This window comes from Anas acuta, chromosome 3 (genome assembly GCF_963932015.1).
Source record: "Anas acuta chromosome 3, bAnaAcu1.1, whole genome shotgun sequence".
In the NCBI taxonomy this organism is placed as follows: domain Eukaryota; kingdom Metazoa; phylum Chordata; class Aves; order Anseriformes; family Anatidae; genus Anas; species Anas acuta.
In genome coordinates this window covers 38,664,216-38,691,005 of record NC_088981.1, presented here as the reverse complement: position 1 = coordinate 38,691,005, position 26,790 = coordinate 38,664,216, and the positions used below count along the sequence as shown (strand labels likewise).

Genomic DNA, 26,790 nt, shown 5'->3' with positions numbered 1-26,790 from the left:
GCTTCAGTGCTGTGTAGGGTCAAGTGCATAGAAATGACACTCCTTTTAAATTCCAAACCTCACATTTTAGTTTCTGTGCAAAGAAACCATTTCTACAGGCTCTGAAATAGATCAGCAGCGTACTCTAATAATTTAGGTCCAACTGCAGAGGGGGTAGTTAAACATGAATCACTGATTTATACACATTTTATAATTTCCACTTCTGCTCATGCTGATGATCATTGATCATTAATCACTTACTGCTAACCTTCATCATTTTAGCCTGCAGTAATTTCATAATGGTGAATATTAATATCTGAAGGTTGAAAAACTCCTTTATTATATGACGTTTCATATATACAGACATACAGATTGAGAGAGGAGTAATTTTCAGCCGTTTGCCCTCTGTAAAAGGTAGGAAGTATCTTCCTGAAGAATTGAAATAGGTTAGTTTGGAGATACAGTTTGCAAAACGAACATAGTATTAAAAAGTGGAAAGACAAGTTGGCTGGCTGACTTAATAAATACATTTCTTCTGAAAGCTCTCAAAATCCTGCCACAAGCTAAGTCTGCAAGATGCTACCTCCACTTTATAGCTCAGTGCTTTGTCTTGAAAATTACAAACATATAACAAACGTACTGTATATGGATGATACCATGTTTGAAATGCATAAAGAGCTTCCTGATAACTTTCAACCTTCATGAGTAGTTACACCATTTCTCTTTCAATGAGGCAGGGGACAGCAGATCTGCCATCATCAGGGCAAGCACCCAGGAAGCTACAGGAGACCCTGGCACTGACTGCAGCATCTTTTTGTGCAGCATCCCCAGGTGAAGCGATGCAGGTAGTGTGGTGTAATTGGGTTAGGAATTAACATCCCTTTGAGATCAGCAGTATAGTTAACTTCTGGAGAATTACGGGGGTGGGTGACAGTACTTACAAATTCAAACAGATGGTACTGCATCAGTTATACTAAGGTGGTAGTGTAGAGCTTATCCAATATGCTTAGAAAGTTAATTTAAAAACAAAAAGTCATCACAAAATTATGATAGCAATCAACCTAGAGTATTCCAGCTAGCAATTATTTCCTCATTGTCCATTAGGACATAGTGTAAGGCATGTCACTAGTGAGTTTCTTCATGTAGTTTTTTTTAAGTCTTTGAATTAAGTTGGTTAGTTTGGAGACAAAATGATACACAAACCTGATGTGCAGATACTGAGTCTTTTAAACAGATATCATTAACAATTCCTGCCTTACAAACAGCTTTTTTTATAAAGCAGCCTACAATATAAGTAGTATGACTTTCCTTCCTGCTTTTAGGTAGATAATTCAGAAACTGCTTTGCTTTTTAGGGTTAAGCTCCTGGTGATGCAATATATCCCTAAATCATAGTGCCAGAAGCAGTCCATGTTCTAGTTTCCCTTTGTTTGGCAGCACCTTTCAGACTTAATATGACTGTTTAATTATGATGGGTCATCATTAATCCCATATACAGTCACATTACCAGAAATACCGTGTAATTTTAATGAAATAAATACACTCAGAATCACAGCATGACCATACAACACTAAACAATCAAGTTTTTCCCAGGATTTTGATTAGCAACAGCATGGTTTCCATAGTGTGGTAGTAACCTCTTCAAGCAAACCTTTCCCTAAAATTAACAGTCAGCAAGGAAAGTCTCTTACACAAACACACTTCAACAGCATGGCTTGAAGAGCTGTGTAAGTCTCTGGCCGACTTGCTCTGTGTTAAACTAGCCCTAAACCTACTTAGAAGATACTATACAATATAAGTCAGCAAAACTGAAAATTTCAGAGTCAGGTAGTTGATCTGTTCTGCCTTCCCCACCCAGCTTGAACCTCATCAGTGATCCACATCTCAGTCTTAGCCTTGAGTCATAGAATCATAGAATCATAGAATCATAGAATATCCTGAGTTGGAAGGGACCCTTAAGGATCATCAAGTCCAACTCTTGACACCGCACAGGTCTACCCAAGTTCAGACCATGTGACTAAGTGCACAGTCCAATCTCTTCTTAAATTCAGTCAGGCTCGGTGCAGTGACCACTTCCCTGGGGAGCCTGTTCCAGTGTGCAACCACTCTCTCTGTGAAGAACCCCTTCCTGATGTCCAGCCTAAACTTCCCCTGCCTCAGCTTAACTCCGTTCCCGCGGGTCCTGTCGCTGGTGTTAATGGAGAAAAGGTCTCCTGCCTCTCGACACCCCCTTACGAGGAAGTTGTAGACTTCATCCATTCATCCATGTAGAGTCATCCATCAAAACAACTCATACCATGCTAACCTAATCCACGACTAAAGCCCAGGCAGGAACTAGACTTTTCTCACCTTCTGATCTTTAGCAGCAGTGATGAAATGGGAGCTGTGAAATGAGCAGGAACCTCTGGGACTGATGCTGAAGAACTTCCTGTTCTCCAGGCTTGCAGAACCTAGGTTGTAAAAATATTCTCAGGGTGAGATTAATAGGTAAGCTCATGGAAGGAGACTTCACTTTCCATCACAAGTTTCAGAACATTTTGTGCTTGCTTTGAGCACTCAGTAACAACAATCTGTATAGATAGCCAGGGAATCTGAGCTTGACAATGGAGGATTAGTAAGCAAACTGCGCATTTCTAAAACAAGCAAGACTTCTATAGTACAGCAGGCAAATGATAAAGCTTTGAGTTTTTAATGCAATCTACAAAATTAGTATTGTCCTGTTATTTTAGATTAAATGTTGTTATATTTAAAATAAAGGCCTATGTTTCCCTATTAAAAAAAAAGGCTGGTAGGTATTTAGAGTTGGAGTTACTTCTCAGACTAATACAGTTTCACAGTTTATGTCCTGGAGGAAGGAATTCATCCTTGCATAAAGGAATGTACCACTTAAACATTTACATAAAACTTTAATAGTCCATACAGCTTAGTGTGATCCATTACCTTGAGTTAATTTTTAACTAAGGTGATTAGTAATTAAGTAACAGTGAATTGGGAAGAAAAAGTTATTTTTTACTGTTTCTTAGGTCATGAGCAGCAAAGGGAAGACTGAGATGAAACTTAAAATACTGGAAACTAAATTCATTTCTGGGCTGGTCTTCAGCACGGCTTATTAATTAATTAATGCCCCTACACTGTTTCCCAACCCAGATTTGTACTGCAGCATTTCCAGATTTGCCACCACTCTGTCACTGAGTAAATAGCTGTAAAAATACTTTGCTTTTTAGTGCCAGGAGCCATTCCTACGTTAGTTTTGCTTTGTTTGGCAGAGAAACAGTAGTTTTGTCCAGGGTTTTTACCACTTTTAACTGGTGATTATAGATTAGCGTTGGCTTCATATACCAAGATACTGGAAATGCCCTGTGGAAATGAAATTCATGAAAGCAATGCATTTAGAAAGGCATCAGCATGGCCTGCCACTTTATAACACTAAATAATGGAGTTTCTTCCTGTTTTTTAATCAGCATGGTTTCCAGAGGGGGTTGTCAAATGCTTTAGAAGAGCCATGTAAAAACCTGGAAGTGAATTAAGACAGGGGAACATAACCAAATGAAGACTTCTGGAGCTGCAACTGAATAATTATGCAAATTAAACTTAGAAAAAATATATTTCTTATGAACAAGTGTTACATAGGGTCTGTCTCTTGCTACATAAGCCTTCTTTGGGGACAGATGGAGTTGAGATGAATTCTGAGTAAATTCTGAGTGAGGCCCATTTCCTGGTTTTCATCAAACAGGCAGGAGATTGTTTTACTTTGTTTTTTCTACCTCGCTCTCTCAGGACACAAAGCAGCTACTCAGCTACAGAAGGCAGCTCCAATTGCTCTTCTGGGTTGTGGGTCACCTCCCTGCCTGGCAACACTCGTGACTTGTCAGGTTTACCTGCTTCCTACATCCCCTTCATGAGGTGAGGTCATCCCACAGCTTTACTGCACCCGAGTTTATTAACAGCCTTAGGGCTGAGGTGAAATATTCAACTAAAACACAGCGGCCAGTTTGGGGCCAGTTCTCTTTAATGTTTTTTATCAACGATCTGGATGCAGGACTCAGATGTATTCTAAAGAAGTTTGCAGGCAACACTAAGGAGGAGCTGTTGAGTCCCTTGAGGGCAGAGGCCTTACAGGGAGATCTTGACGAATTAGGGGGTTGGGTGATCACCAACTGTATGAAATTTAACAAGAGCAAGTGCCAGATTCTGCACCTGGGACGGGGCAACCTTGGATACATGGACAGACTGAGGGATGAGAGGCTGGAGAGCAGCCCCACAGAAAGGGATTGGGGGATTTTGGTTGACAGCAAACTGAACGTGAGCCAGCAGCGTGCTTTGGTGGCCAGGAGGGCCAGCTGTATCCTGAGGTGCATCAGGCACAACGCCGCTAGCGGGTTGAGGGAAGGGATTGTCCCGCTCTACTCTGCGCTGGTGCAGCCTCACCTCGAGTACTGTGTGCGGTTTGGGGCATGGCAATATAAGAAGGATATAAAGCTGCTAGAGAGTGTCAAAAGGAGGGCTACAGAGATGGTGAAGGGGGGGGAAGACGCATGAGGAGCAGCTGAGGCCCCTTGGTTTGCTCAGCCCCGAGCAGAGCAGGCTGAGGGGAGGCCTCATGGCGGCCTGCAGCTCCCTCACGAGGGGAGTGGAGGGGCAGGCGCTGAGCTCTGCTCTCTGGGGACAGCGACAAGACCCGAGGGAACGGCATGGAGCTGGGACAGGGGAGGGTCAGGCTGGGGGTTAGGGAAAGGCTCTGCATCCAGAGGGTGCTCGGGCACTGGGACAGGCTCAGGAGGTGCTCGGGCAGTTGTGCGGGACACGGCTCGGTTTTGGGGCGCTCCCGTGTGGAGCTGGGAGCGGCCCCGCGCCGAAGGCAGAGGCTGCGGGGGCCGAAGGCTGGAAGGGGCCGAAGGCCGCGGCTTCTCCCCCCCGCCCCGCGGAACTACAGCTCCCAGCCCGCCCCGCGCCGTCCCCATGGCGACGGGCAGCCGGGCCCGGCCGGCGGGGAGCGATGCCCAAGGCCGGGTAACGGGGGGAGTCCCCCGGGGCCGCGGGAGGGGGGCTCGGCCGGGGGTCGCCGCGCCTCGGTGCCGGGACCCCAGAGCCGAAGGGGAGACCGTGGGGGGGCCGGGGAAGGGGCAGCCGCGGGCGGGGCCGTGGCCGTGGCCGTGGTTTCGCCCTAACGAGCCTCGGCCGCGGCTCTCCCGGTAGCGACACGCTGTGGGACGCGGCGCGGGCTGAGGCGGAGCGGCAAGGAAGCCCCGGCGACGATGGCGGGGCCGTGCGGGAGCAGGCGCTGCTGTGCGTGGGCAGCAAGCACGGGGTAAGGCCGGGGCCGCGCCCGCCCTGCGCGCCGCTGCCTCACGGCAAGGGGGGGGGGGGGGGGGGGGGGCGGGAAGGGGGTGTTAAAATTCGGAAAAGTCGCGGCCAGAAGGAAAGCTCCTGGCTGTAACTGGGGGACGCGCTGTTAAGTTTCCCCCCGTTAAAGTTGAACAAAACGATTGAAGTGCGCTTCTGCCGGTTTTGTTGTAATTAGAGGCGCTGGCGCCCCGCCTGTGGTTCTGCCCGTGCCCCTCAGGCAGGTGAGAGCGGGGCCTGGCCGAGGGGGCCAGCTCCAGGTGCCGCGGGACCGGGGCTGTTTTACCTCATTGCCCCCGAATTTGGTATTCAGTAATTTCATATTTGTCTTTTGTTAGCATTTAACTGAAAAGTAAATCAGAAAATACTCGCCTTTTTGACCAAGCGAGTCGCAGTTATAAGGACATTTTTACTTCAGGAGTATTGGTATATATACAACTTGTAATTAACAACCTTTAAAATATTTTTTAAATTACAAAATGTAATTTTGGGGGGATTTACACGAAATTCACAGATTTTTGAGATAGGGATTGACAGAGGAGTAGAACTGTAGAAATGCTCGTCCCTTCACAGTGACGTTGTACTCATAGTGTCTGAAGTGCAACAGTGCAAAGACATTTTTCCGTGTGTTCATCTGTATCTTAAGCATTCTTTTTATTTCCATCTCGTCAGTAATAACTTATGCAAACCCTGTGGAAAGCTGGCATATTTCTAATAATTAAAGACTGTTAAACGGTTTAACAGAGTTGGTCAGGTTGATCACTAATGTCTAACTTCACCTACCCTGGTCCTATTGCTGTGTTTGTCATCTCCATCATTCTGTAAGAATGGTAGCGTAGCTTGATGCTGACAGAAAGTTGGTAGCTAACTTGCCACTATAAGGTTACAAACAATTACACAAGTTTATACTTTTCAGTTACTTTATAATTGGAATATTAAAATAACAATAAGTTTCATTTAGTGATAACTATTTACGCTTTAATGATGCTGCAGTAGACTTCTTTGCTTTTAATTTCCAGGGAAAGACCACTATTATACTGAGGTGTCTCGAGAGGTACGTGTGAAATTTTTAGAAGAATTTTTCAACTGTGGATACTTACAGGATAATCATAATAAAAGATGTCATAAGAAACAGTTGCCAGTAAAAGAGAACTGTTTAAAATCCTGTTAACTAGTAGCAGTAGTCTTGAAATCTGGTTACTTACTTGCCAGGGGTTGATAATGATCTGTAAGCATTTGCATTTTTATGTTATTAAAGTGTGTGTTTTTTTTTCCGAATTTTATATTGTGTGATAATTCATAATACATGCATACAGATGTTGCCTTCTGTGTCCCACCGATCACTCGTAGATCGAACTTATCACTGCTACCTGTCAAGCTGCCCCCTCCAGTCCTCTCCAGCATGAGAGTGCCGAAATGGCCATCGGTTGAGATTGGTGCTCCTCTTTCTCCTGTCATTGGCAACAACTGAAATAGAGATCTGTCCTCTTGGAGTGTTTTCTCTGCATTGCTGTTTCTAAGCCACATTCTGAAGAGACTGGACTATGCTATAGTAACAGTAGAACTATCCTTATTGTAGGATCTTGACAAAATAATTTCATTTTTCCTTGGATAGGGAAGAGATTCCAAAGCCAACATTAGCTTTGGAGTATACCTTTGGAAGAAGGGCAAGGAGTCACAATGCAGTGAGTACCCAGAAAGTGTAGTTTACTTAACATGTATGTATGTATTTATTTATTTTATATATATAGTTTATGTATAAGAATCTTGGGGATTTTTAGCTTATTGTTTGTGGGGAAAAACTTTTTTTTTTTTTAATATTATCTTCTTAAAGTTAGCTATTTTAATTTTCTATTTTAATTTCCAATATATTTTCCCCTTCACTAGAATGCAGTAGACCTGAGACCAAAGTATCACACAAAGAAATCAGTTTCATTTTATAAAATCTACCTTGTTTGTTGTGTTTGAATGCATTTATTTTCCAACTGTAGGAAGATGCATAGGACGCATGCCTTGAACTTTGTCTTTAAAATGTGAAACGAGTATAAACCAAGGGATGTCTCTTACAACTGGATTTATGAGAGACACAGTCATCTCTGAGGATGTTAAACCATCATTAAGTTTTGGGTTACGTGTCAGTATCGCTAACTTTTGCACTGCAGAATATGTTAATGGGAATATTGACTCCACTCTGATCACTACACTGTTCAGCAGTAGTAACTATTGCTGCAGCTACTTGCTGTTCTATTACTGAAGCAGGGAGTGGAAAATCTGACTTGGTCTAAAAGATAAAAATCACTTAAAACTTCTCCCAGAAGCTAAATACGAATGTAGAGATTTGTTACTTTTCTGATTGAGAGCATTAGTCTTGAACTACAATAAACTAAAAGAAAGGGATGAAAACCCGACATACGTATATATTCTTAATGTTTTTTGTTAATTATGCTGCTTCCTGACTTCTTCACTCTAAAGCAGTCATTCATCAAGATGGACATAGGCATGCCAGGAGTATTTAGTAAGTGTTGTATGGGATTTCTTGAACACGTTTGGTGTTTTAGAAAACACTGGTGAAGTAATACATGTTATTGTTCTGAGTCACTTGCATGAAAACCCAGCTTATCAGAATTAAGATCTTCTCTTGGTGTTGCATGGAAGTGTGTGTTTCTAACATAAAGAAACTCTTTTGCAGCCCAAAGATATAGCTCACTTTTGGGAGCTAGGTGGTGGAACCTCATTACAAGAACTGATTCAAATACCAATCACTAGCAACAACATAAGGTAAGTGATTAATATTAATTACAATTCTTGTGTTAATTTCAGCTGTCTTTCATGCAGAAATAAACCTCTAGACCACTTATTCACTAGACTGCTTATTAAAAATCTCTGGATTTTTAGGAAGTGAAGTGCCCACCCGATGAGAACAAGGTCAGATATGAGAGACGATGTTTCTGAGAGGGACTGAAACTGGTGAATTGATTTGAAGACAAAAGCAAGAAATTCAGAGAATGAAAAGAATACAGTGAGAATAATATGTAAGAGTGGTAGAATAGCCTAGGAAGAAAAAATGCATCAAGAAATGAGAATACAATGAGCCATTTTGTGTTTTTTTGTTTGTTGTTTGTTTGTTTTTTCTAGCTAAGGAAGGTAGAGTGGCAATTGGAAGGGGAGAAACGGATCAAAAATGTTACCTTTGTGTTATGATGCATTGCTATATTTCCTTGGTAGTGAGCTTTAACTTCTATTAAAAAATAGCACTAACGGGAAGGATACAATTTTTATCACATACTCTTGCTACTGTTCTGGCTATCGAGATAATGATGTTATTTAGTGAGAGACTAAGATGGAAGAAAAACACTTCTAGCATGTGAAGCCTTTTGATGCTAGAGCGTCCTGGAGACAAAAATCAAGGATTATATTTTCATTAAATGAACTTAACTGAGCTCCACCTCTGTCAGTCTTCTCTCCCCATTTTATTGATAAAGGAATCTTCTGATGTGTGCAATCTTAAGGTTCTTTGATGAGTGAGCCACGCTGTTCTTTAAGATCATCTGTGTTCATAAGACAATATTTTAATGTATTTATTACTCAGAAGTTCTACCATCTCAAGTACTTAAGTATAGGAGCTTTTCACTGATTTTCTTGTCCATCTACAGTTAAGGAGTTTGCTTGTTTAAAAGTTCCATGAACTATGTTTTGTTGCACCAAGAGACTTTTCACCAGACTTCTTCCACAGTGTTTCGAAGTTAAATTGGACGTTTATTTTGCTTTGTAGTTTTCTGATAATCACTCTAGTCTGGAATCCCCTATTTCTTGTCAGGATGGAAGTGGGGAAAAATCATTACATCCAGTCATTTTTCTGCATTTCCAATGTGTTCCTTCACATTTGTATTGTAATACTGCTGGAGTTTTGGGAGGCAGGGCTGTGGCTGGAGAGGAGTTTATATATAAACATTTTTCATTATAATCACTTTTAAAAGCCTGGTAATTGGTTTTGAGTGTTCTGAGTTCTTCCATTTGTCATTCTGTCTTTCAGAAGACTTTCTGATATGCTCATTTGAGGTTCCAGCTAATATGGTTCCAGAACCATCCATGACACAGAATAATTCCCCTTAACCAGCTTTTTCTATTTAATATTACAAGAATAATGAAAGTATAGAAATCTCTAATAAATTCATGGTTAAGAAAGATCCTGACCATTTGCTGACATTGCTAACGGGGAGTGTAGACTTAAGAGATGACCAAGATACATGGCAGCAGAAGTGCCCAGTCACACAGGTAGAAGTTGAATATGATCAGGATGTTTGCATATTTTACTTCTTTGTATCAAAGTCTCTGGACAGAAAGTTTTATATATAGAATCTTCCAAACCCTCTGATGGAAAGTTGCCAAAGTAATAGTTCTGAACAAGAAAAGATGGAGAGGTTTGCTCAGTGCTCAGAGCATCCTTTAAAGCCATCTGCCTTTGCTGTCACATTTGATTCTATTTTAGTGTTTGTATTTTCACATTTGTTGCTTTCAGCATTTGTATTAGGGTTATGGTTGTGTATCAAAATGTAAATTGTCTCAGGCACTGAAAATTTGACCACATAATGCCTTTTTTAATAGGTCGTTTGCTGTAGTTCTTGTATTGGATTTGTCCAAACCTAATGAGCTCTGGACTACCATGGAGAATCTTCTGCAGGCCATCAGGGACCACGTGAATAAAATTTTAGCCAAACTGGAAAAAACAAATCCTGAAGTAGCTACTGAAATTAAACAGAGGATGCGGAACAGTCTGCAGAAGGATCATCCGGTAAGTTACTTCTAATATTTTCTCCAGATGTCACAGGCCTTTATACAGTTAAAGATAATGCTTTTGAAAATCATAAACAACTCTTTTAGATTTTTATGCATGACTGGAAATCCATTTGATGTAGATGAACCTGTTCACTGGAAAATTATAGCAATTTAATAAAAATTCAATAAGAGCAGAAACAAGGAAAGAAGGTTTCTTATATCTTTTTGTTAGATATCTAATGTGATTGTTATGGCATGTTACACCAATCAAAAGAAATAGTTTTAGAGTAGCAGTTTGCTTTTTCCCCCCTCATCTTTTTAAAATGAAGATGAAAACTAGAATGTACAAAAGTCATCTAGCAAGAGACTAGCTGAAGGTACAAATTTAAGCAAAGAATATGGTTATAACAGCCATCAACATGACTATATACTTTGCATTTATTTAAATGTCTATCACAAACTCAATGCCTTTTGATAATCTGACAACTAATTAAATTATAAAGTTTCAGAAATGTTAACATCAGTCCTTTAAACATAATTGCTAACTAAATCTCTGGAAAAGCTAAACTAGATTATGTGCAATAGAAATGAAAAATCATTGTGCATTAAACCTCTGCAAATGTTGTGCATATATAATGCATAAATAAGTATTCAACAGTTCAAAGGCTTGGCACATAAATCTAGTTACTGTAGCTTCTATAAAATGCTTCTATATAATGTAATGTAGCAAATGCTTATATTGAAAAGTAACTTTTCCATTTTTTGAGAAAGCAACCTATGCAACACTCAGTAGATTTATAGATTTAGAGTATAGCATTTGAGCTCTGCTGGATAATGGTTTTGTTTTTCACTTTTAGAGAAGGTATTTCACAAAAAGAAAATACCTACAAACACACTCAGCAACAAATCATGACCACAACGTCAACTTTACATGTAGAGCTTATGTATTGGAAAACTGCAAACTTTTTTCAATAGCAAAAAGCATAATGCCACTAATTGCTTTGAAGAGAAGGCTTGTTATACTTGCCCTGTAGGGAACACAATTATACCTTCTCCTCTCAGATTTCCATTCAGCCTTCATTATCAAAATCAGGAAGGATGTAAACAAAATGTTATGTTGCTACTGGGTTCTCTTGAAACCTTCATCACTGTTCAGGGAAAAAATTATGTCAATTTTGTGGGAGGAAATATCATCTTTTATAATCAAAAACGTAAATGACAGTTCAAGGAAAAATTTATTTGCTCCTTTATGCTGAAACATTTTTGTAATAAAGAAGAATTGATAAGATTTTGGTTTGGTTTCCTTTGTTGTCTTGTTTGTTGTTGTTGTTCTGTAGGGTTTCTGTTTGTTAGTTTGATTTATCATTATTATTTTTTGAAGGATTAGATATATTCCATTAGACTGGATAAAGTATTGTTGGCTATGATGTTAAAGCGTATATCTATCAAGCGCAGACCTTGTTTAAAGGTGGCTGGATGCCAGTTTTAATGTTTCTGATGTTATTTCTAATTATTTTTTTCTCAAGAAACCAACGCTTCACCTATTTATTTTTTTCAGTTCTGTGTTCTATGCATCCAATTTTAAGTTATGGTAATTTTGCTCAGAGGTTTTACCTTGACAGCGTAGGGACGAAGCCATTATTTTTCCCCTCAAAGTACAGGATCTTCTGTATTTGCATCTTGTCACTTCTCCTGCATGTGAAGTAAGCAGGTTTAGAAGAGAACAGTTAGGTCAACGTCTGCTATGACTTCTTTCTTTTCCACTCTTGTGCAACCAAAGCAGCTTGACTGTCATAGTGTTGACACAAGGGGATTGTCTCATTTCACGTGGACTACACAAAAGCCTTCCAGATACACTAATCAAAACTGGTGGTAGGTCTGCAAACAAATGAGAGGGTTTTGCCCTCTTCCCTTTCCATCTAATGTTGGAATTGGAGTATACACCGCAAAAGCCCTTTTCATGGCGCTGAGTTTTGTGACTGCTCAGAGGGATTATTTCCTAACTGTTTACAAGCAAATGAAAGAACTGTAGAATATGGTGTGGATATAGAATTGAAGTTCATTCATCCAACTTAAGGTTTTGAAAGAATAAACCTTGTCTCCTGTAAATTAATGTAACCCCTTTCAGTTTGAACTGTTGCAATATTCTACAGCTTGTTTACACTGCGTAACTGTCATGTATCTGTTCAATAGGATTACGAGTTGGTTGACCCTTTTCCCATACCCTTGGTGATTATTGGAAGCAAATACGATATTTTTCATGTAAGTCACTTTTTTATTTTTGTGTTTTTGTTGGTAGCTGTGACAGCAACAACAGTAAACTATCATTTTGTTCTGCAACTTTTTTTTTTTAGTGCTTTTTCAAGTTTTTACAAACAAGTGAGTAATTGCATCTTTTAGCAGGGAGAGGAAAGAAATGTGGTACTGCTGGATTTTCTCCTAGGACTTTAAAAGCCCAAACAAATGCATACTCACTTTTGAAGTGGCACTTGATCATGAGAAGCTAGAACAGTCTGTTTGATTTTCAGCTGTTGTACTGGCAACTTCTGCTTCTCTGATGACAGTACATGGATACCAGGCCGACCCTCTGATTTAATTCTTTATTACCGAGGCTTTATGCTGAGCCCTGGACACTTTAAAAATGTAAAAATCAGTGACTCTCATATAATAAACACGGAACAGCCTAATGCCATTGGGGTCTACAGACAGACTCCTGCAAGCTTCACTGGTACCAGGTTTTTGCCTCCTTTCTCCAGGGAAGGCCATCTGTATGATCTTGTATTAAAGGAACATAAATGAAATGTTTTTTTTGTGCACTTTTCAAATCTGACAGTTATTAGAATGTAAAGAACATATGGCCAAATGTTTACTAAAAGTTAAATATTTTCACTAAAAGAAGAAAATTCTTACTCTTCTTGAAGGCAGTACTTCTAAAATTTTAAAACAAAAAGAAACATAAATTAATTGGAAATTGAATACGCATTCCCAATTAAGAAACTTTTTCTAGACTAACATTTTGCCTGAATTATGCTCCCTCTGTAAAAAAGAAACAAAGGGAAATTGTGACATTTCTTTTCAGAGTAGGCTGTTACTGACTCTGTCTTACAATATAATTATGCTGACAGCTGAACGCCTCATATATTGTAGCCTAACTGCATTGCAGTTTATACAAAAAAATGAAAAGTTCTAGCTGTTATATTTTGTTTTTTGTTTCTAATGCATATGTTCCAATATCAACTTTTTTTTTTTTTAGGAGTTTGACTCTGAAATGAGGAAAACAGTAAGCAAGACACTTCGATTTATTTCGCATTATTATGGAGCATCATTGGTGGTATGTATCTTCATTTTCTAACTAAGGAAAGAAAAGATGAGCAATAGTTATGATATGAAACAATGTTGTAAAAAATAGAAATGCAAAACTCTTAGAGAAAATAGGGCTTAATTGGTTTTACAATAGCTTTCTTAATGAGCTCATATGTAATGTGGGTTACAGGGATTGGCAGGGGATAGATGAATATACCTTGTTAACAAGCAACATACCTAATTTCCAGTGTCAGCAAAAACTAAATAAAAATGGTTATGTGTTAGCCACTCAGTTGCTGTACTGACTTTACTATGTGGCTGGCCAAAGTTTTTGTTGGTATAAGAAAGCATGACAGGAGGAAGCGATTGTCCTAGGTGGCGTTAGAGGACTGCTCCCTTCAGTAGACCGATGAATGTAGGTCTAATGACCAGGCTTCTGAAGGCTAAAAAACTTGGCTCCAAGGGCATGTCTTTGCAGCAGTTTAGGTGCACCTGATTACCACAGCTTCACAACCCAAAACAGCTGCCTCCTAGTTCCTCTCTGAATATATATATATCAGAAGATGGTTTTAACTTTATCAACCACCATTTATGTAAAGCCTTTTTGTGATAGTGGCTTATTTTGGTTGCCAAACAACTTAAGTTTGCTTTAAATTGCTGTACATACAGCATGTCCCTTTGAATCTATGTAAAATTGTACAGCTTTTGTACGCTGACGTATGAATTCATCTTTTAACCGAGAATATTACTATCTTTAATTAAAAAATAATAAAGTATCTATGTATTATTTTAGTTAAAAAATAAAAACCAGGAGTCTAAAAATTTTTGGATACCAATACTGATCCCCATTGAAATGAGTGAGAGAAAGTTCATTTCCCACAGGAGAGATCTGACTTGTTTCTCAAAGAATTGAATCTGTTAGGATATGTAATACCTTAGAAAGGAATAAGCATTCTGCTTGAGAAGATATTCTGGGAGGTGTTTTCCAAGAAATCTGTACTGGTTCTGTTGTTATTGAACTGCTTTTATTATGTGTGAACACTTTTATAGTTACTTATTACATTCCTAAGTGTTTGTGGTATTCTGGATAATTTTTAACGTAGTTTAAAATCTTACTAACTCATTAGTTTTGGGCAAAAGATTCTTGTATCTTAACATGCATGTTTCAAAAGTTGTGAATCAATATTTTAAAATATTTTTCTTGCTATGCTTTGAAAGGGAGGGTGAGATTTTTATTCTAGTAAATCCAGGAAACATACATATGTATAGAGAGATAGATAGATATAAATATATATATTTATTGGTGTCAGAAATCAACCATGCTGTATCGGAAATCCTCTGTACAGATGACATAATGTAGCGTTTCTGTGATGGAAGATCATAATATATACTTTTTCTCATTTATGTAGTTCACCAGTAAATCTGAGGCTCTCCAGCTGAAAGCCCGTGTTCTTATTAATCACTTGGCATTTGGCTATGAGAGAAGGTAACATAATTATTGTCCGATTATTAATCGTCTTGCCCAGAGTCTTGAAGTATCTAATAAAAACATTTGAATCACCAGAACACTTTTATTTTGATTTTTATTTTCAAATTATCTTCTCTGCAAGATGCTTGTTTGTGGCATTTCACTCGTGTCTCAGCTCCGTATCTCTGTGTAGAACAGTAGTAATGCCTTGTTTTGATCCCCAAACTGACAGAATAGAAATGTGGTCACCACTAGCATTGAATAGACTTTATTTACCTATATTTGCATGCAAAGCCCAATAAGAGCCTAGTCTTGTCTAGAGTAATGTAATGTTTTTAGTTTATTACTAAATGTTTGCTTATTTTCTTTTTTTCTGTTTAGTAAGTCTGTGTCAGTGGATCACAACAAACCTCTATTTATACCAGCAGGCATGGACTCCCTGAGCCAAATAGGTTAGGACATTTGATGTTCGTTGTGTTTCTTGTTTACTTGTTTTTGAAAATTAGAAAAAAAATATTAAGCAGATACAAAGTAAAGTTGGAATTATAACACATTGCTGTCTGTTTTAACTCATCATTGAAGCAAAGGCTTAAAAAATTAAAACTGTGATTCATAGTTTATATTATTGAGAATTATTTGTGCTGTTTTACGTAGTTTTATGAAGTATCTGGGCTACATCAAACAGTAATTTGTTGTGATATCAACCTTTGATCTAAAAGAAAATATAATATACAGTACCACCCAGCCTGTTTCATGGTGGGAGATCAGTGTTTTCTCAAGTCTTCTTGCAGCTTGTCACTGCAGAACATGATATACTAAATCAGATGGATCATTAGCCAAAATGATTTGGTAATTCATGTAGTAACAACAACATTCTTGCATTATTCTGTGCTGTGCTGAAATCCTTAGGGCCACCGCCCACCTCTGATAGCGATATTGGAAAGATGCGTGCAAACACTCCTTTGGAACTGTGGAAAAAAGTATTTGAGAAGACCTTTCCTCCCAAGGTAGGTGTTTGCATGTCTGCTGCAGAGCTTCTTTTTTCTTAGGATAGTAGTAATTTTTGTCTTTCAAGTCCAATGACTGGAATTTTGGTCTCATTTAGGAGTTCTGTTTCCTCCAACTTCTTTAATTCATACATTTTTAAAAGAGAGAGGTTGGTATGCAGTAGTGGTTTGGTTAGCTTCTACATTTTCAGTCACCTTCCTACATACAGGAATAATGAAAGTACCAATGTAACCCTGTGTTTTGTTTTTTTTCCAAAATTATGGAAAAATGTCATTATTCATTGCATACAATTCATTATATTGAGAGAAGCTATTCTCAGCTCCATTTTTTTGGCATTTTATAAGGTGCCATATGCCCAAGTGGCTAAACCGAAAAACAGGGACTTTCCAAGAGCAGAATCACACAGAATCACAGAATTTCTAGGTTGGAAGAGACCTCTAGATCGTCGAGTCCAACCTCTGACCTAACACAGAATGCTTCAAGGCTACAGCAAGCTACTTCTTGTGTTTCTTGGAGGGCATGAGGCTTTGAATAAAGGCAAGTATATTAGAATTCCTTACCAAAATCTGCTGGTTTGCTATGGGAAGTCTATAGAAAGTGTTAGGATTTGAAAAGTAATTAGTATTTCATGGCACCTACACAATAATAAATCTTGTACATATTTCAGAAGCTTCTGGTTGCAAGATGCAAACCCCCATGTACTTCTTTTGAATAAAAGTAGTTGCTGCCATTAATAACAAAATCATATTCTATTTGACCTGAGCAAATGCAGGCTGGTGCTTTCTCCTTGTATACTTGACTGTATCACAGTTTAGTAACACAGTTCTTCATCCCTGTCCATTTTCTGCCCCTACAGCTTATCTGGGCATGCGAGGAAGTCAGTTAGGGCTACCAAACTGTGCCTCAAGTTACACTTCACCAACGGGGCTCTTTCTAGTTTTTAGTTTACGGATCTCCGTTCTTGGTGAGAAGGTGTCTTAATTTACCCCTTCGTTACCTCATTTGTTTGATATCAAAGCCTACAAATTATTTCTGTTGGTTTGTGACCAGAATAAATTATCATCAAGATGCCATTCTCAGTTCAGGGGTGCATTCTGCACCCACTAACTCCTGAACCCCCCCTCAGAACAGCTGACAGTAATCATTGCTCATGGGATGTGAACTGTCCATATGTGTTCCTGGACAGTTGCAGTGCTCTGGCCATAGGAATAGACCTGTAAGTTATTTAAATTGACTTCCTGAAGTACCACACAGGACTTGGTTCTGACTGTAACTTTAATGCTATGCCAGTTATTCAAATCTGCAGGTAGATATATCTGCCAGAAAGCAACGGATTTATCATCTGGCCTTGTTAGCTACTTATTGCTGACAACCAGAATGGTTACTGCCATCCGCTTGTATCTCTGTGCCATATATTGTGGAACCTTTGCAGATGCAGCGTGAAATTAGACACCATTTCCTGGCCCTTTCTAAAGGGTAAGATAATTCCAAGTAACAACCCCTTACTCAAAAAAACAAGCATTTGGGCCATTTAAGTGCACAGCTTGAATGTTTTTAGATATGTCTGAAAACATTTCTCATCTTGCAGGGTCCTTCAGTGTCCTAAGGTAAGCGTTGAAATTAAAGATTTTCCAAGTAGATTTCCATTCTTTTTTGGTTCCAAAATACGCTTTAAAGTTTGAAGTGTTTTTTATGCATTTGGAATTCCTTTTCCCATCATCTCTTCTAATGCCTATTTTAATTCTGCTTTATTTTATTCTGTTATTTGTATGAGTGAGGAGACATGCAGTACAACATTTAAAAAAAAAACTTATTTAATAATATTTCTTTCTATTACTGTATTTTCTTTTTTTTTGGAGTTAAACTTATTGCTCTTTCAAGTTTCAAAAGAGGCCAAAAGATCGTAATTAACTCTTGTAGTGCTTCTCAGATACTGAAATAATGTTTCTGGTAGCTTCAAATGAAGCACGGTCTTGAGTATTAAAGCTCCTGGCATAAGTACCCTTGTCTATACCCAGATCTCATGGGCCAGAAAGGTTATTTGCTTTTTGAGGAGAGAATAATAAACAACCACCCAGTAAGAATATTTTTCTTCATTTAAGATCTAGCTGCACTGTTCTTTTCTTATCAATTATCAATCCAAGACAATGTATTATATTTTATCTAATCTGTGACCTTCAATTTTCTTCCATAAATGCAGAATTTTAATGCCTTTCTATTACAAGCAGAATGCTTCCATTAGATGTATAGCATGGTGGCATCTTGTTAACGTTTACCCTGTGTGTTTCTCTCATTTCTTCTTTTAGAGTTTCTATGATTTACAAGCTACCAAAGACCCTGGACAAGATTCACAATATGCAGAGCATGAAGTTGATGTCATGAGAGCTCAGAAAAAACAGGTGTGTTGTTGTTGTTCAATTGCTCTTCACAGTCAGGTATTCCAGAGACACAAGCATTGCCGAATTGTAGAGTATACATGTTTTTGCCTTTTGCCTTTAAATAATCTCAACTTTTCTTCAAGGACTCTTCAGCTTGGATATGTTATGGTTTTTGTTGCTGTTGGTGGTGGTAGACGTGTAGTGGGTAGAGAATTGTTAGATTTCAAAAGCTTTGGCTCTTGTGGTTTCTTTGGAAGTAATTCAAACTTCCCCTCTAGCTCTCTTCCAGAATTATTTCTCTAGAACAATATTGAAACAAAGCAGTGAAACTTTCTTGGCTGTAATTTATTCATTTCTGCACCCTGTGCTCTCATTTGGGCATTGGTTAGCAGAATTCATTAGTAGTGAATTAACACACACTGTGTGATGAACTAGGCTAATGCTATGGCACTGCCATATAGATATCAATGTATAACATCACACAAGTGAAAAATGTAGGTTTTACCAATATCGTAGGTATGGGCCTGTTAAACTTACATGTAATCCAAGATTTATATAGTTTTCTTTGTTTGGAAAGAATATTGCATACTTATTCTGGAAATTCTGTATTTCCTATAGATTCATTTGTTTCATGTGCAGAAAATTCATTGCTAGAATGACTGAGAAATGTTTCACTATTTTCAGAGGTTCTGTGTGGGCTATCTGCATGTCATTTAACTTCTTTGTGTACTAAGTTACTGTGCTTAAAAGAGGTTTTTATAACAGTGGTTAAAGATGATGGGTAGGGGAGACCTTTCAAAGGTGGATTGTACCAACCTTGGTCTCGCATACTTTTTACAAACCACTCCTCTTAAGATGAAAGGCAGTTTTACTGAGGTGCACTGCAGTCAATCTCAATGAACCCTAGAATACCACAGCAAATTTCTTCTTTTCATGCTTGTAAAAAGAAAGCCAAAGGATCAGATTATTACTGCTATCAAGTTTTTGTGGAGTTTGGTTAGATTGCATAAGGCCATAAACCTGTAGTTACCTCATCCAAAGAACTGCATTAATAATGTAAAAGAATAAAGCCATTTCAAGAATCCTATGCAGTCTTTGAACTTGCACATTACCTGTAATATCCTGTTAACTTAGGCATCAATTCTGAATTTGTTACATCAAGAGCAGTCTTAGATAACATTGCAATTTGTAAAGCATGTGGCTTTGGGAATTTATAATGTAATCTTATACTCAATATATCTATCTCAATATGACTTTATGGTGTATATTTTGAGATAATACTTCCGTCTTGCAAAAAAAAGTTACTGGTATTTGTTGATTAAATCATACAGGATATTATTAATTTTTTTGGTTTTAAACAAAAGAGACAGGCTTTTAGAACACTAATCTGTTCAAGGGCACTGCAAACCAGAGTAGCGTCTTTTAGTTGGACTGCTACAAGTAATTTGAGTATTAAAGATAAAATTACTTTTGTTATCTACAGCTATTTTCTAAACCTCTTTATTGTAAGGTTCAGTTATTACAAGATTATTTGCATATTATTAATTTTGTTAAAGCAAAATTTTAAACGCATCATAAGTCTGACATTCTCTTTGGAGTTTCATGCTATCTATTATTAGGAGGAACAGTATATTAAAATGTTTACTATGCAACATATTGCTAATGAAATCATGGGATGTAATGCAATGTGAAAGTTTCATATAATGACAGGGTACATATTGAAGTAATTTAAGTGCATGTTATTTTATTCGGTTAAGTAATGTGCTACTTTGGACTATAGGTGATCACAAGTTTGCTTGTTTATCTCAAAGATAAGCTTATAGGGGAAAAAAAATAAACACAAATGTAGCAACAGGAAAAAAAATACAGTCTGTTATGGCATCTGATAGAACAATGTGCATGACTAAGTGAAATTTCAGCCTTAGTCAGGACTGGCAAATAATCCTGTAATTCATTTCTAGATAACTGTGGCAATGCAAAGTTCAGTAAAAATCAAGGCTGTTTCTCTATTGCCTTCCATTTGTGAGGAACCTTTTCAGTGTCTTAGCATTGGATGCAGCCAGTTTTAAAATGCATCCTTGTAGTTTGGATAATATAGTCCTATTTCCAGGGATTTCCAAGTTTGTTTGAAGTCTGGTTGAAGAGTTTGTCTGCAGCAAGGGTTTATGAAGAAATAATGTGCCTTTTCAGAGCTGGCTACGATGATTCTTAACATAAAATCAGCTTTCAGAAGGATACACTCTAGCAGTGTAAAAGGTAAAATGGAGCATAAAATTAGAAGACAGATTTAAAAAAAAAAAATATAGCAACAGGAAAGTACCTGGCTCGCTCTCCCATACTAGCTGTCAGCAAGTATTTATCTGAGATGCTTTGTGGCTGTAGATGTTAGAGTTCAGCTTATCAGCACTCAGTCATGGGAATGTTTTCTCTTAGACTAAATTATTTTGGTTCCTTAATACTTTCCAAAGCGAACAATGAGACATACCATGCTATTACTAAACCTTTTTGTTCTGAAAAACTCTGAGGCTACCTTTACACTGTGCCTTTGTTCAAGACAGAGCACGTTTCTCTTATTCAGCTCTGTCTTTCCAGTATTCTTTTCAGGAAATTCTTTTCTTTTTTCATACACCACAGACATAGAAAGTGCAGATTTATGATTTATGTCAAACAGTGCTATTGCAAATGTTTACTTTTTTTTTATTCTCTGGAGTTAAGCTATGAGAGTGAATATAGCACCCAGCATCTCCTTGGAATTTGCATAAAGGATAGAAATCCTTTATTATCTAGACATTTAACTGCACCTTCATTCATGGAAGCGGATGATAAAGCTAACCTTGAGCTGAGAACCAGATAGCCTCACAGTCAGGTACTTAAGGAGTCAGTGTCACGCAGTGCTAAAGTTCGTACCAACAAGTCATTGTTACACAAATATATGACGTTAGGGATTGATGCCAGTTTTAGCTGAAGCCTAGCACTGTAAGTACTCAAAAATATAGTAATAATAAATTTCTACAAAGAATTAGATACCTGGTACCATTTGGTGTTAGCTTACAAGAAGTAACGGCAAAATTTCTCCAAGAACAGGGCTGTAAATTCTTAAGACGGGAAGGTAAAAAACCTGCTAATATGAAATTCACTGTATGTAGAATAAGGTTAAAATATACTCTGTCACTAGTCCTTTAATCAGTCATGCAAACATCAAATTTATCTGTCTGTAGTTTATGCAACTGCTGCTTTGTTTTGGTTTAAGATTCTGGATTGAGAACAGCTCTGTTGCTCACAAAATATGGTTCTAAGACATCTTTCAAGGAAGTATAGTCCTATTTTTCCCTGATAGGAATGGCCTAACGAACCAGATCATTCACAACTGGAATTCATCTTTGGTGTCAGGTCTGCCATGGCTAATTAGACTCCATCAGTGTCTGATCGCAATCGGGACTAAATAAGCCCACATGAGAGCCAGCCCTATTTCTTCCGCATAATGCTCTGCTATGACTGTGTTGCAGATCTTCAGACTATTTTAATATTTAAGCAAAACACAGGACTTTGTACTGTGCAATGAACCTTCTTGGTTAGGCCAGTGGTGCTGGGCAGAGCAGTACGACACTCACCTTATCATCACCTGATGCATCAGGAGCATCTCGTCTCCTCCAGACGGGAAGTGCTAGGCTTCATATCATGGAGGAAAAGTTATGCAGGGTTGTACTCAGCTGCCAAGAATAAGCTTTTTTGTTTTCACAAGAAAACATGCCCAAATGGGTCCAACATAAGCTTTTTTTTTCTTTCTTTCTTTAAATGTTGGTGTAATAGCCTTGTTAGAGCAATGTTATTGAACTTGCTACTGAAGCTCAGTGGGTTAAGATTTTTAATCCTTGTTTCAGTATTGTTGCTTTTTACCCTGTTCCAGATTGAGGGCAAATTCAGTAAGAAACTGCATTTAAAAAAAGGAAGTTAAAGTCACAAAAAGCCAGTCCCTCAGAACTGGGGAAATGCAACAATTAAGGCTTTTCCTACAGTCTTAATTTTTCCTCCTTGTTTGTAGACATTATGGTATTGTCTTTAATTACATGATCATACACTATTTTGCTGATGTCTCAATTCAATTGTTCAGTATTTCTTTTCATCATCCTTATTCTTTGTGTACCTTATTTCTCAACCTGCCATTCAGACACTTCAATGAACACAAAAGTATTATTTTTTTTCTCTGAGAATGTGTAGCAATGTTATCTTATCTGAGTGCCTCACAAACATCAGGTAAGTCTTTATTCTCAATCCCTTTATGAGATAGGTGTGATCTTCCCCAGCTGACAGATGAAGAATTTACAGAAATACAGAAGTTTTAAGTTTTCCTTTTTTTAAAAAAAAAAAACAAAGAAAAAAATCCCCTTTATGCCAGTGTTGAGACATCTAGGACAAGTTGCTAGCACACTAGTAATGTTTAAAGCATTCAAAGCTCATTGAAGGCATATTTGAATTGCAATTGTTAATGCTTCTGTAAAGCCAATCTGTGCACTCTGCACTTGGTACCCAGAAAAGAAAGGAAGCTTAATACTATCTTAAAACATTTTGGCTTATTTGGGGAGATATTTTTTTGCAGGATGTTCTTTTAGTTTGGAGAGAAGAACTCTTAGCTGATTATATAGCTACAGTATATTTCAGAAGTCTGCTTATGCTTGGTATATGGGACTTCACAAGCAGGAAGGTAGGGTTTGTCAAAATTGTCTCGGGAACGCTGTTGTATATATATGTATTTTTTTTCCATTGCTGACCTATAGAAATCTATTTTAGTTTGTTTTACACCAGAACTAAGGAAGTAGCCTTTCCTGACAGCACTTTCCTACCTGAATCACTAAATTTGTTAAAGATTCTTTTCAGTAAATTTCTTCCCATATAATTCTTTTGGTTTCTATGCTTTCATTTCTCATTGAATGTCATCTTAATTTGATGCATCTCTAAAATATTTATCATTTTGTGTTCTGTACTTCTGTACACAGTGGAATGGCTATATGGTTTTAATATAGGCTGATTCTGATCTTTTGCACTTTATAGCTTCGAATTGCCTTTGCATCAAATCACCTTGTAGCTAGTTAAAATTAGAGCAAAATAAATTCTGCTAAGTTACCTACCTCTTTCTTGAAACAGGTTAATCAGACTTGATAACATTTGTGAGGCTAATTATTTGGGCATCACCTATAGGCCTGAACTTCACAGCATTGTCCTTACGTGTAAAACCTCATTGTCCATTTCTACCCTTCCCTGTAGCATTTGAGGAAATTGTTAGAATTGGAATTATTTACTTGGCATAAATAGGATACGTGTGCTTCTTAAAATAATCACAGTATTCTCTACTACCGAACTGTTGGAAGCTTGCCAACAGTTCAGTACATTCTAAGATCATAATTACTTTATATTAATAATGAAGGAGTGAAAATACTGAGTAAAGGCTGGCTTACTGATGGAACTATACAGTAGTACTGGAGTTGTACTTAACAATGCAACTTAACTAGATTTAGACTGGATACAGTTTGTTCTACATTAGTCATCTGTGAATTATGTAACCGTAAAACCAGACTTTTGCAAGCATCTTGAAGGATATGCACTAATTAAAAATCCTCTTACCTGTTCACAAAGCTGTGGTGTTCCCTGAAAGTTTTGCATTGCTGATGAAGCTGCTGAAATTACTGCCTGAAAGAAAATCCAATGGAATTGCCTTGCAATTTTTAGATGAGGATTTCTCTGTTGCTCTGCCCTTCATTTTCTTCCTCCCTCAGTGCTTGAGACTGATAATTAATACTTCTTTTAAATTCACCGGGTGTGAATTTTGTCACTGGTATCTGTATATGTACAGAGAAACCTCAGTCTGTTAAGTCCACTCCATTAAAAACAGAACAGGAATCACAAACACTTGTCCACTTTCACTTTTGAGGGTCTTCGCTGCATTTATACTAGTCACTTGTTCACGTCCAGCTCTTTTCCTTTTTCTTTAACCTCCAAATTTTCTTTATCATCATCCCAAGCTATTTCAGTACCAATACAACCATAATTACACAGACGTGATTTTATGTGATTCCTGGAAACTGGATTTACTTTTTGCTTTGGCAGATAATTTTAATATGTTTTTTGTCTCTCTGTTTGCATGAATTCTTCAATAAGTAATGGAAACAACTGAAAAAAAAAAAAACAGCTTCTGCCTACTCAGTCCTATTCATAGCAATATATTTACATGGCAATATTTAGTGTCTTCACAGATCATGGACTGTCTAAATTTGGAAATTTTATTTTGGAAGCCATTCAAGTAACAAATGTTAAATGTGGCCTTCTACTCACTTTCAGACTGTGCATCTATCTTTCTTTACTTGCACATAAAGCACATAAATAAATAATACTCCTTAGCAGACCTTCGTGGGATGGTTACTACAATATAGGACTTAATACTAAAGGGACTTGGTAAGTCATAGCAACACTAGATCAAAATTATCCTTAGGGTTAATTGAACTCAGTGAGAAATTCCAGCATAATTATTTATTTTGTGTTGTATTTAATAGCTAGTACATTCTTCTGATAAGATACAATGACCTTTTTTTTTCCCATTGTAAGCAGTACATGCTTAGGTCTACCAGTTACCTCAATCGAGTATCATCTTCCTGCAAGTGTAGTCAAGTACAGCACCTGTAGTATAATTGTGTTAAAAATAAAAATCATACAGTACATTTTTTCCTACTGTGACAAGTTTTTTGTACGTGCTTTAGAGTATTAGACGGCTAATGTATCTCATTGCTTTTAGTTATAAGGATATTAAATTAATATGTATTTGTGCTTCTCTTTTAGGAGCTTGAACAATACAAAAGAAATGCCTCTAAATCCTGGAAAGAAATGGATTTTGACCCTGACTGATGAACTGCTAAAGGTATCTTCAGTTTCACATTTGCAAAATTAATTATTTTAATGTTATACTAACAATTCACTTTTTTTAAAGTGGGGAGAGAAGAATTGTTCAGAGATATGGAGACTGGCGGCAGTCAGTCCTACCTATTTTATAATTGCTAACAAATTACTCAACTTACTTTTTGAACAATTCTGCCCTAAATGTGTATTAAATGCAAATATTTTTTTCACATCCAAAGTATGAAACTACATGATAAAGTATGCTAGGCATCTTTTCCTAGTTCCTTGCATATATCATTCAAAAGCAAAGCTTAAGAATACATTTGCATCATAGGATGATGCATTTGAATAGAACAGTTCCACAAAAACTGGCAGAACAAAATAGAAGTTCAACCAGTTTTGACCTGGTCTAAAATTCAAAAGTTTGCTTTACCAGGAATGGTAAAGCACTGTATAGCACTGTATAGCATTTTGGTATTACGGTGCCATTAATGGTATGGCACTATATAGCATTTTAATACCTCTGCACAGAATTCAAGACAAGACATTCCTGTCAAATATTCAACTGCTACAAATTGTTTCTAATGAGTTTGACGGATACTTGGTTAGTGGTAGAAGCATAATTACTTCACATTCAGCCCAAACTTGGGAAATGCTAGCCTAAACTGTATACAGCTTTGTGTTCATGGATTTCCTCACTATAATTTAGCTGGACTGAGTCTTTTGAGAATATGCAAGTCAAGATCTGGATTAAGGCCAGACGTGTCTTTTGAGAGCTAAGCCTTGTAGACTTGTTGTCAGAGAGTAAATGCCTGAACAGGCTCTTGGCAGACCAGATTGTAAGAATATTCCCTGCTGAACAACCCTACATGGGCATAAAAATGGCAAAGAAACTAATTGGGTACTGTTCCATCCCTTTCTAGTTGTTTTTAACATATTTGTTCACTGATTACTTTTTCTGATGTAACTTAAGATATTTATATATAAAGATAATTAGAAAAAAAAATGGCCTCACAGTTAAGTGGAAAAGTTGTACTAACTTGAGGATTTCATACCCTGTTAAAATGAGTAATCTCAAAACTGAAATTATTTTATTATGGAATTTTAAGATACAAGTATACTTATCTGTACAATGTAATCACTAGCTACACATTTTTTGTTCAATGAACAAATAATTTCTTCCTTGAACAGGAAAAGTAAGTTATAAAACTTAGGTATTCTGCATCTGCTAGTCTTTCAATTTGGGAAGTTACTTCTATTTATCATTTGGATAAATTAGACTCTTTCACATGTTAGCAAACCCACAAGAAAAAATTTTAAATAAAGATACAAATTATATCACTTCAAAAAAAAGGGAAACATCTTTTTCCCCTACTTAAACTGATACTTTATTACCTTTTTTTTTCCTAGTAGTTCACAAGGTGCTTCCAAGAGGGGATTTAGAACTTGATAAACGAGAAGAACGAACAGATATAATAACAGCTGTCTTCTGTGATCTACCATCATTTACACAACTAAAACATGTTTGGTAACTTTTATATTGCTTAAAGATCATAAAGATTATTGTATTCAGTGGTGGAATGGTTGGACAGTGTGTGTAAGATTAAAGTGAAATAATTTCTTGATTCTATCATTATTTACACCAGTTAGT

At 37.5% G+C, this 26,790-nt stretch overlaps 1 protein-coding gene and 1 long non-coding RNA gene across 5 annotated transcripts in view; one reads left to right on the top strand and one right to left on the bottom strand.

Annotated features, from left to right (window-relative positions):
* Positions 1-2,430, bottom strand: part of LOC137853874 (uncharacterized) — a 39,819-nt gene extending 37,389 nt beyond the window's left edge. The window contains exon 1 of the long non-coding RNA XR_011094780.1: positions 2,328-2,430. This is a non-coding gene — a long non-coding RNA (uncharacterized lncRNA). The remainder of the gene's footprint in view (positions 1-2,327) is intronic.
* Positions 2,431-4,654: 2,224 nt separating this feature from the next.
* Positions 4,655-26,764, top strand: DYNC2LI1 (dynein cytoplasmic 2 light intermediate chain 1). 4 transcript variants are annotated; one of them, XM_068676702.1, is made up of 14 exons: positions 4,862-4,988; positions 5,175-5,286; positions 6,341-6,375; positions 6,937-7,006; positions 8,011-8,099; positions 9,927-10,113; positions 12,291-12,359; positions 13,351-13,428; positions 14,810-14,886; positions 15,250-15,320; positions 15,778-15,875; positions 18,183-18,275; positions 25,083-25,161; positions 26,550-26,764. In XM_068676702.1, exons 1-13 carry the CDS (start codon positions 4,975-4,977, stop codon positions 25,146-25,148), a joined length of 1,059 nt encoding a protein of 352 aa, XP_068532803.1. In that variant the 5' UTR covers positions 4,862-4,974; the 3' UTR covers positions 25,149-25,161; positions 26,550-26,764. The 4 variants fall into 4 exon arrangements, with proteins under 4 accessions (XP_068532801.1, XP_068532800.1, XP_068532803.1 ...); XM_068676701.1 differs by lacking the exon at positions 5,175-5,286 and having other exon boundaries at positions 4,923-4,988; XM_068676700.1 differs by lacking the exons at positions 5,175-5,286; positions 6,937-7,006 and having other exon boundaries at positions 4,655-4,988; positions 26,553-26,764.
* Positions 26,765-26,790: the final 26 nt, after the last annotated feature.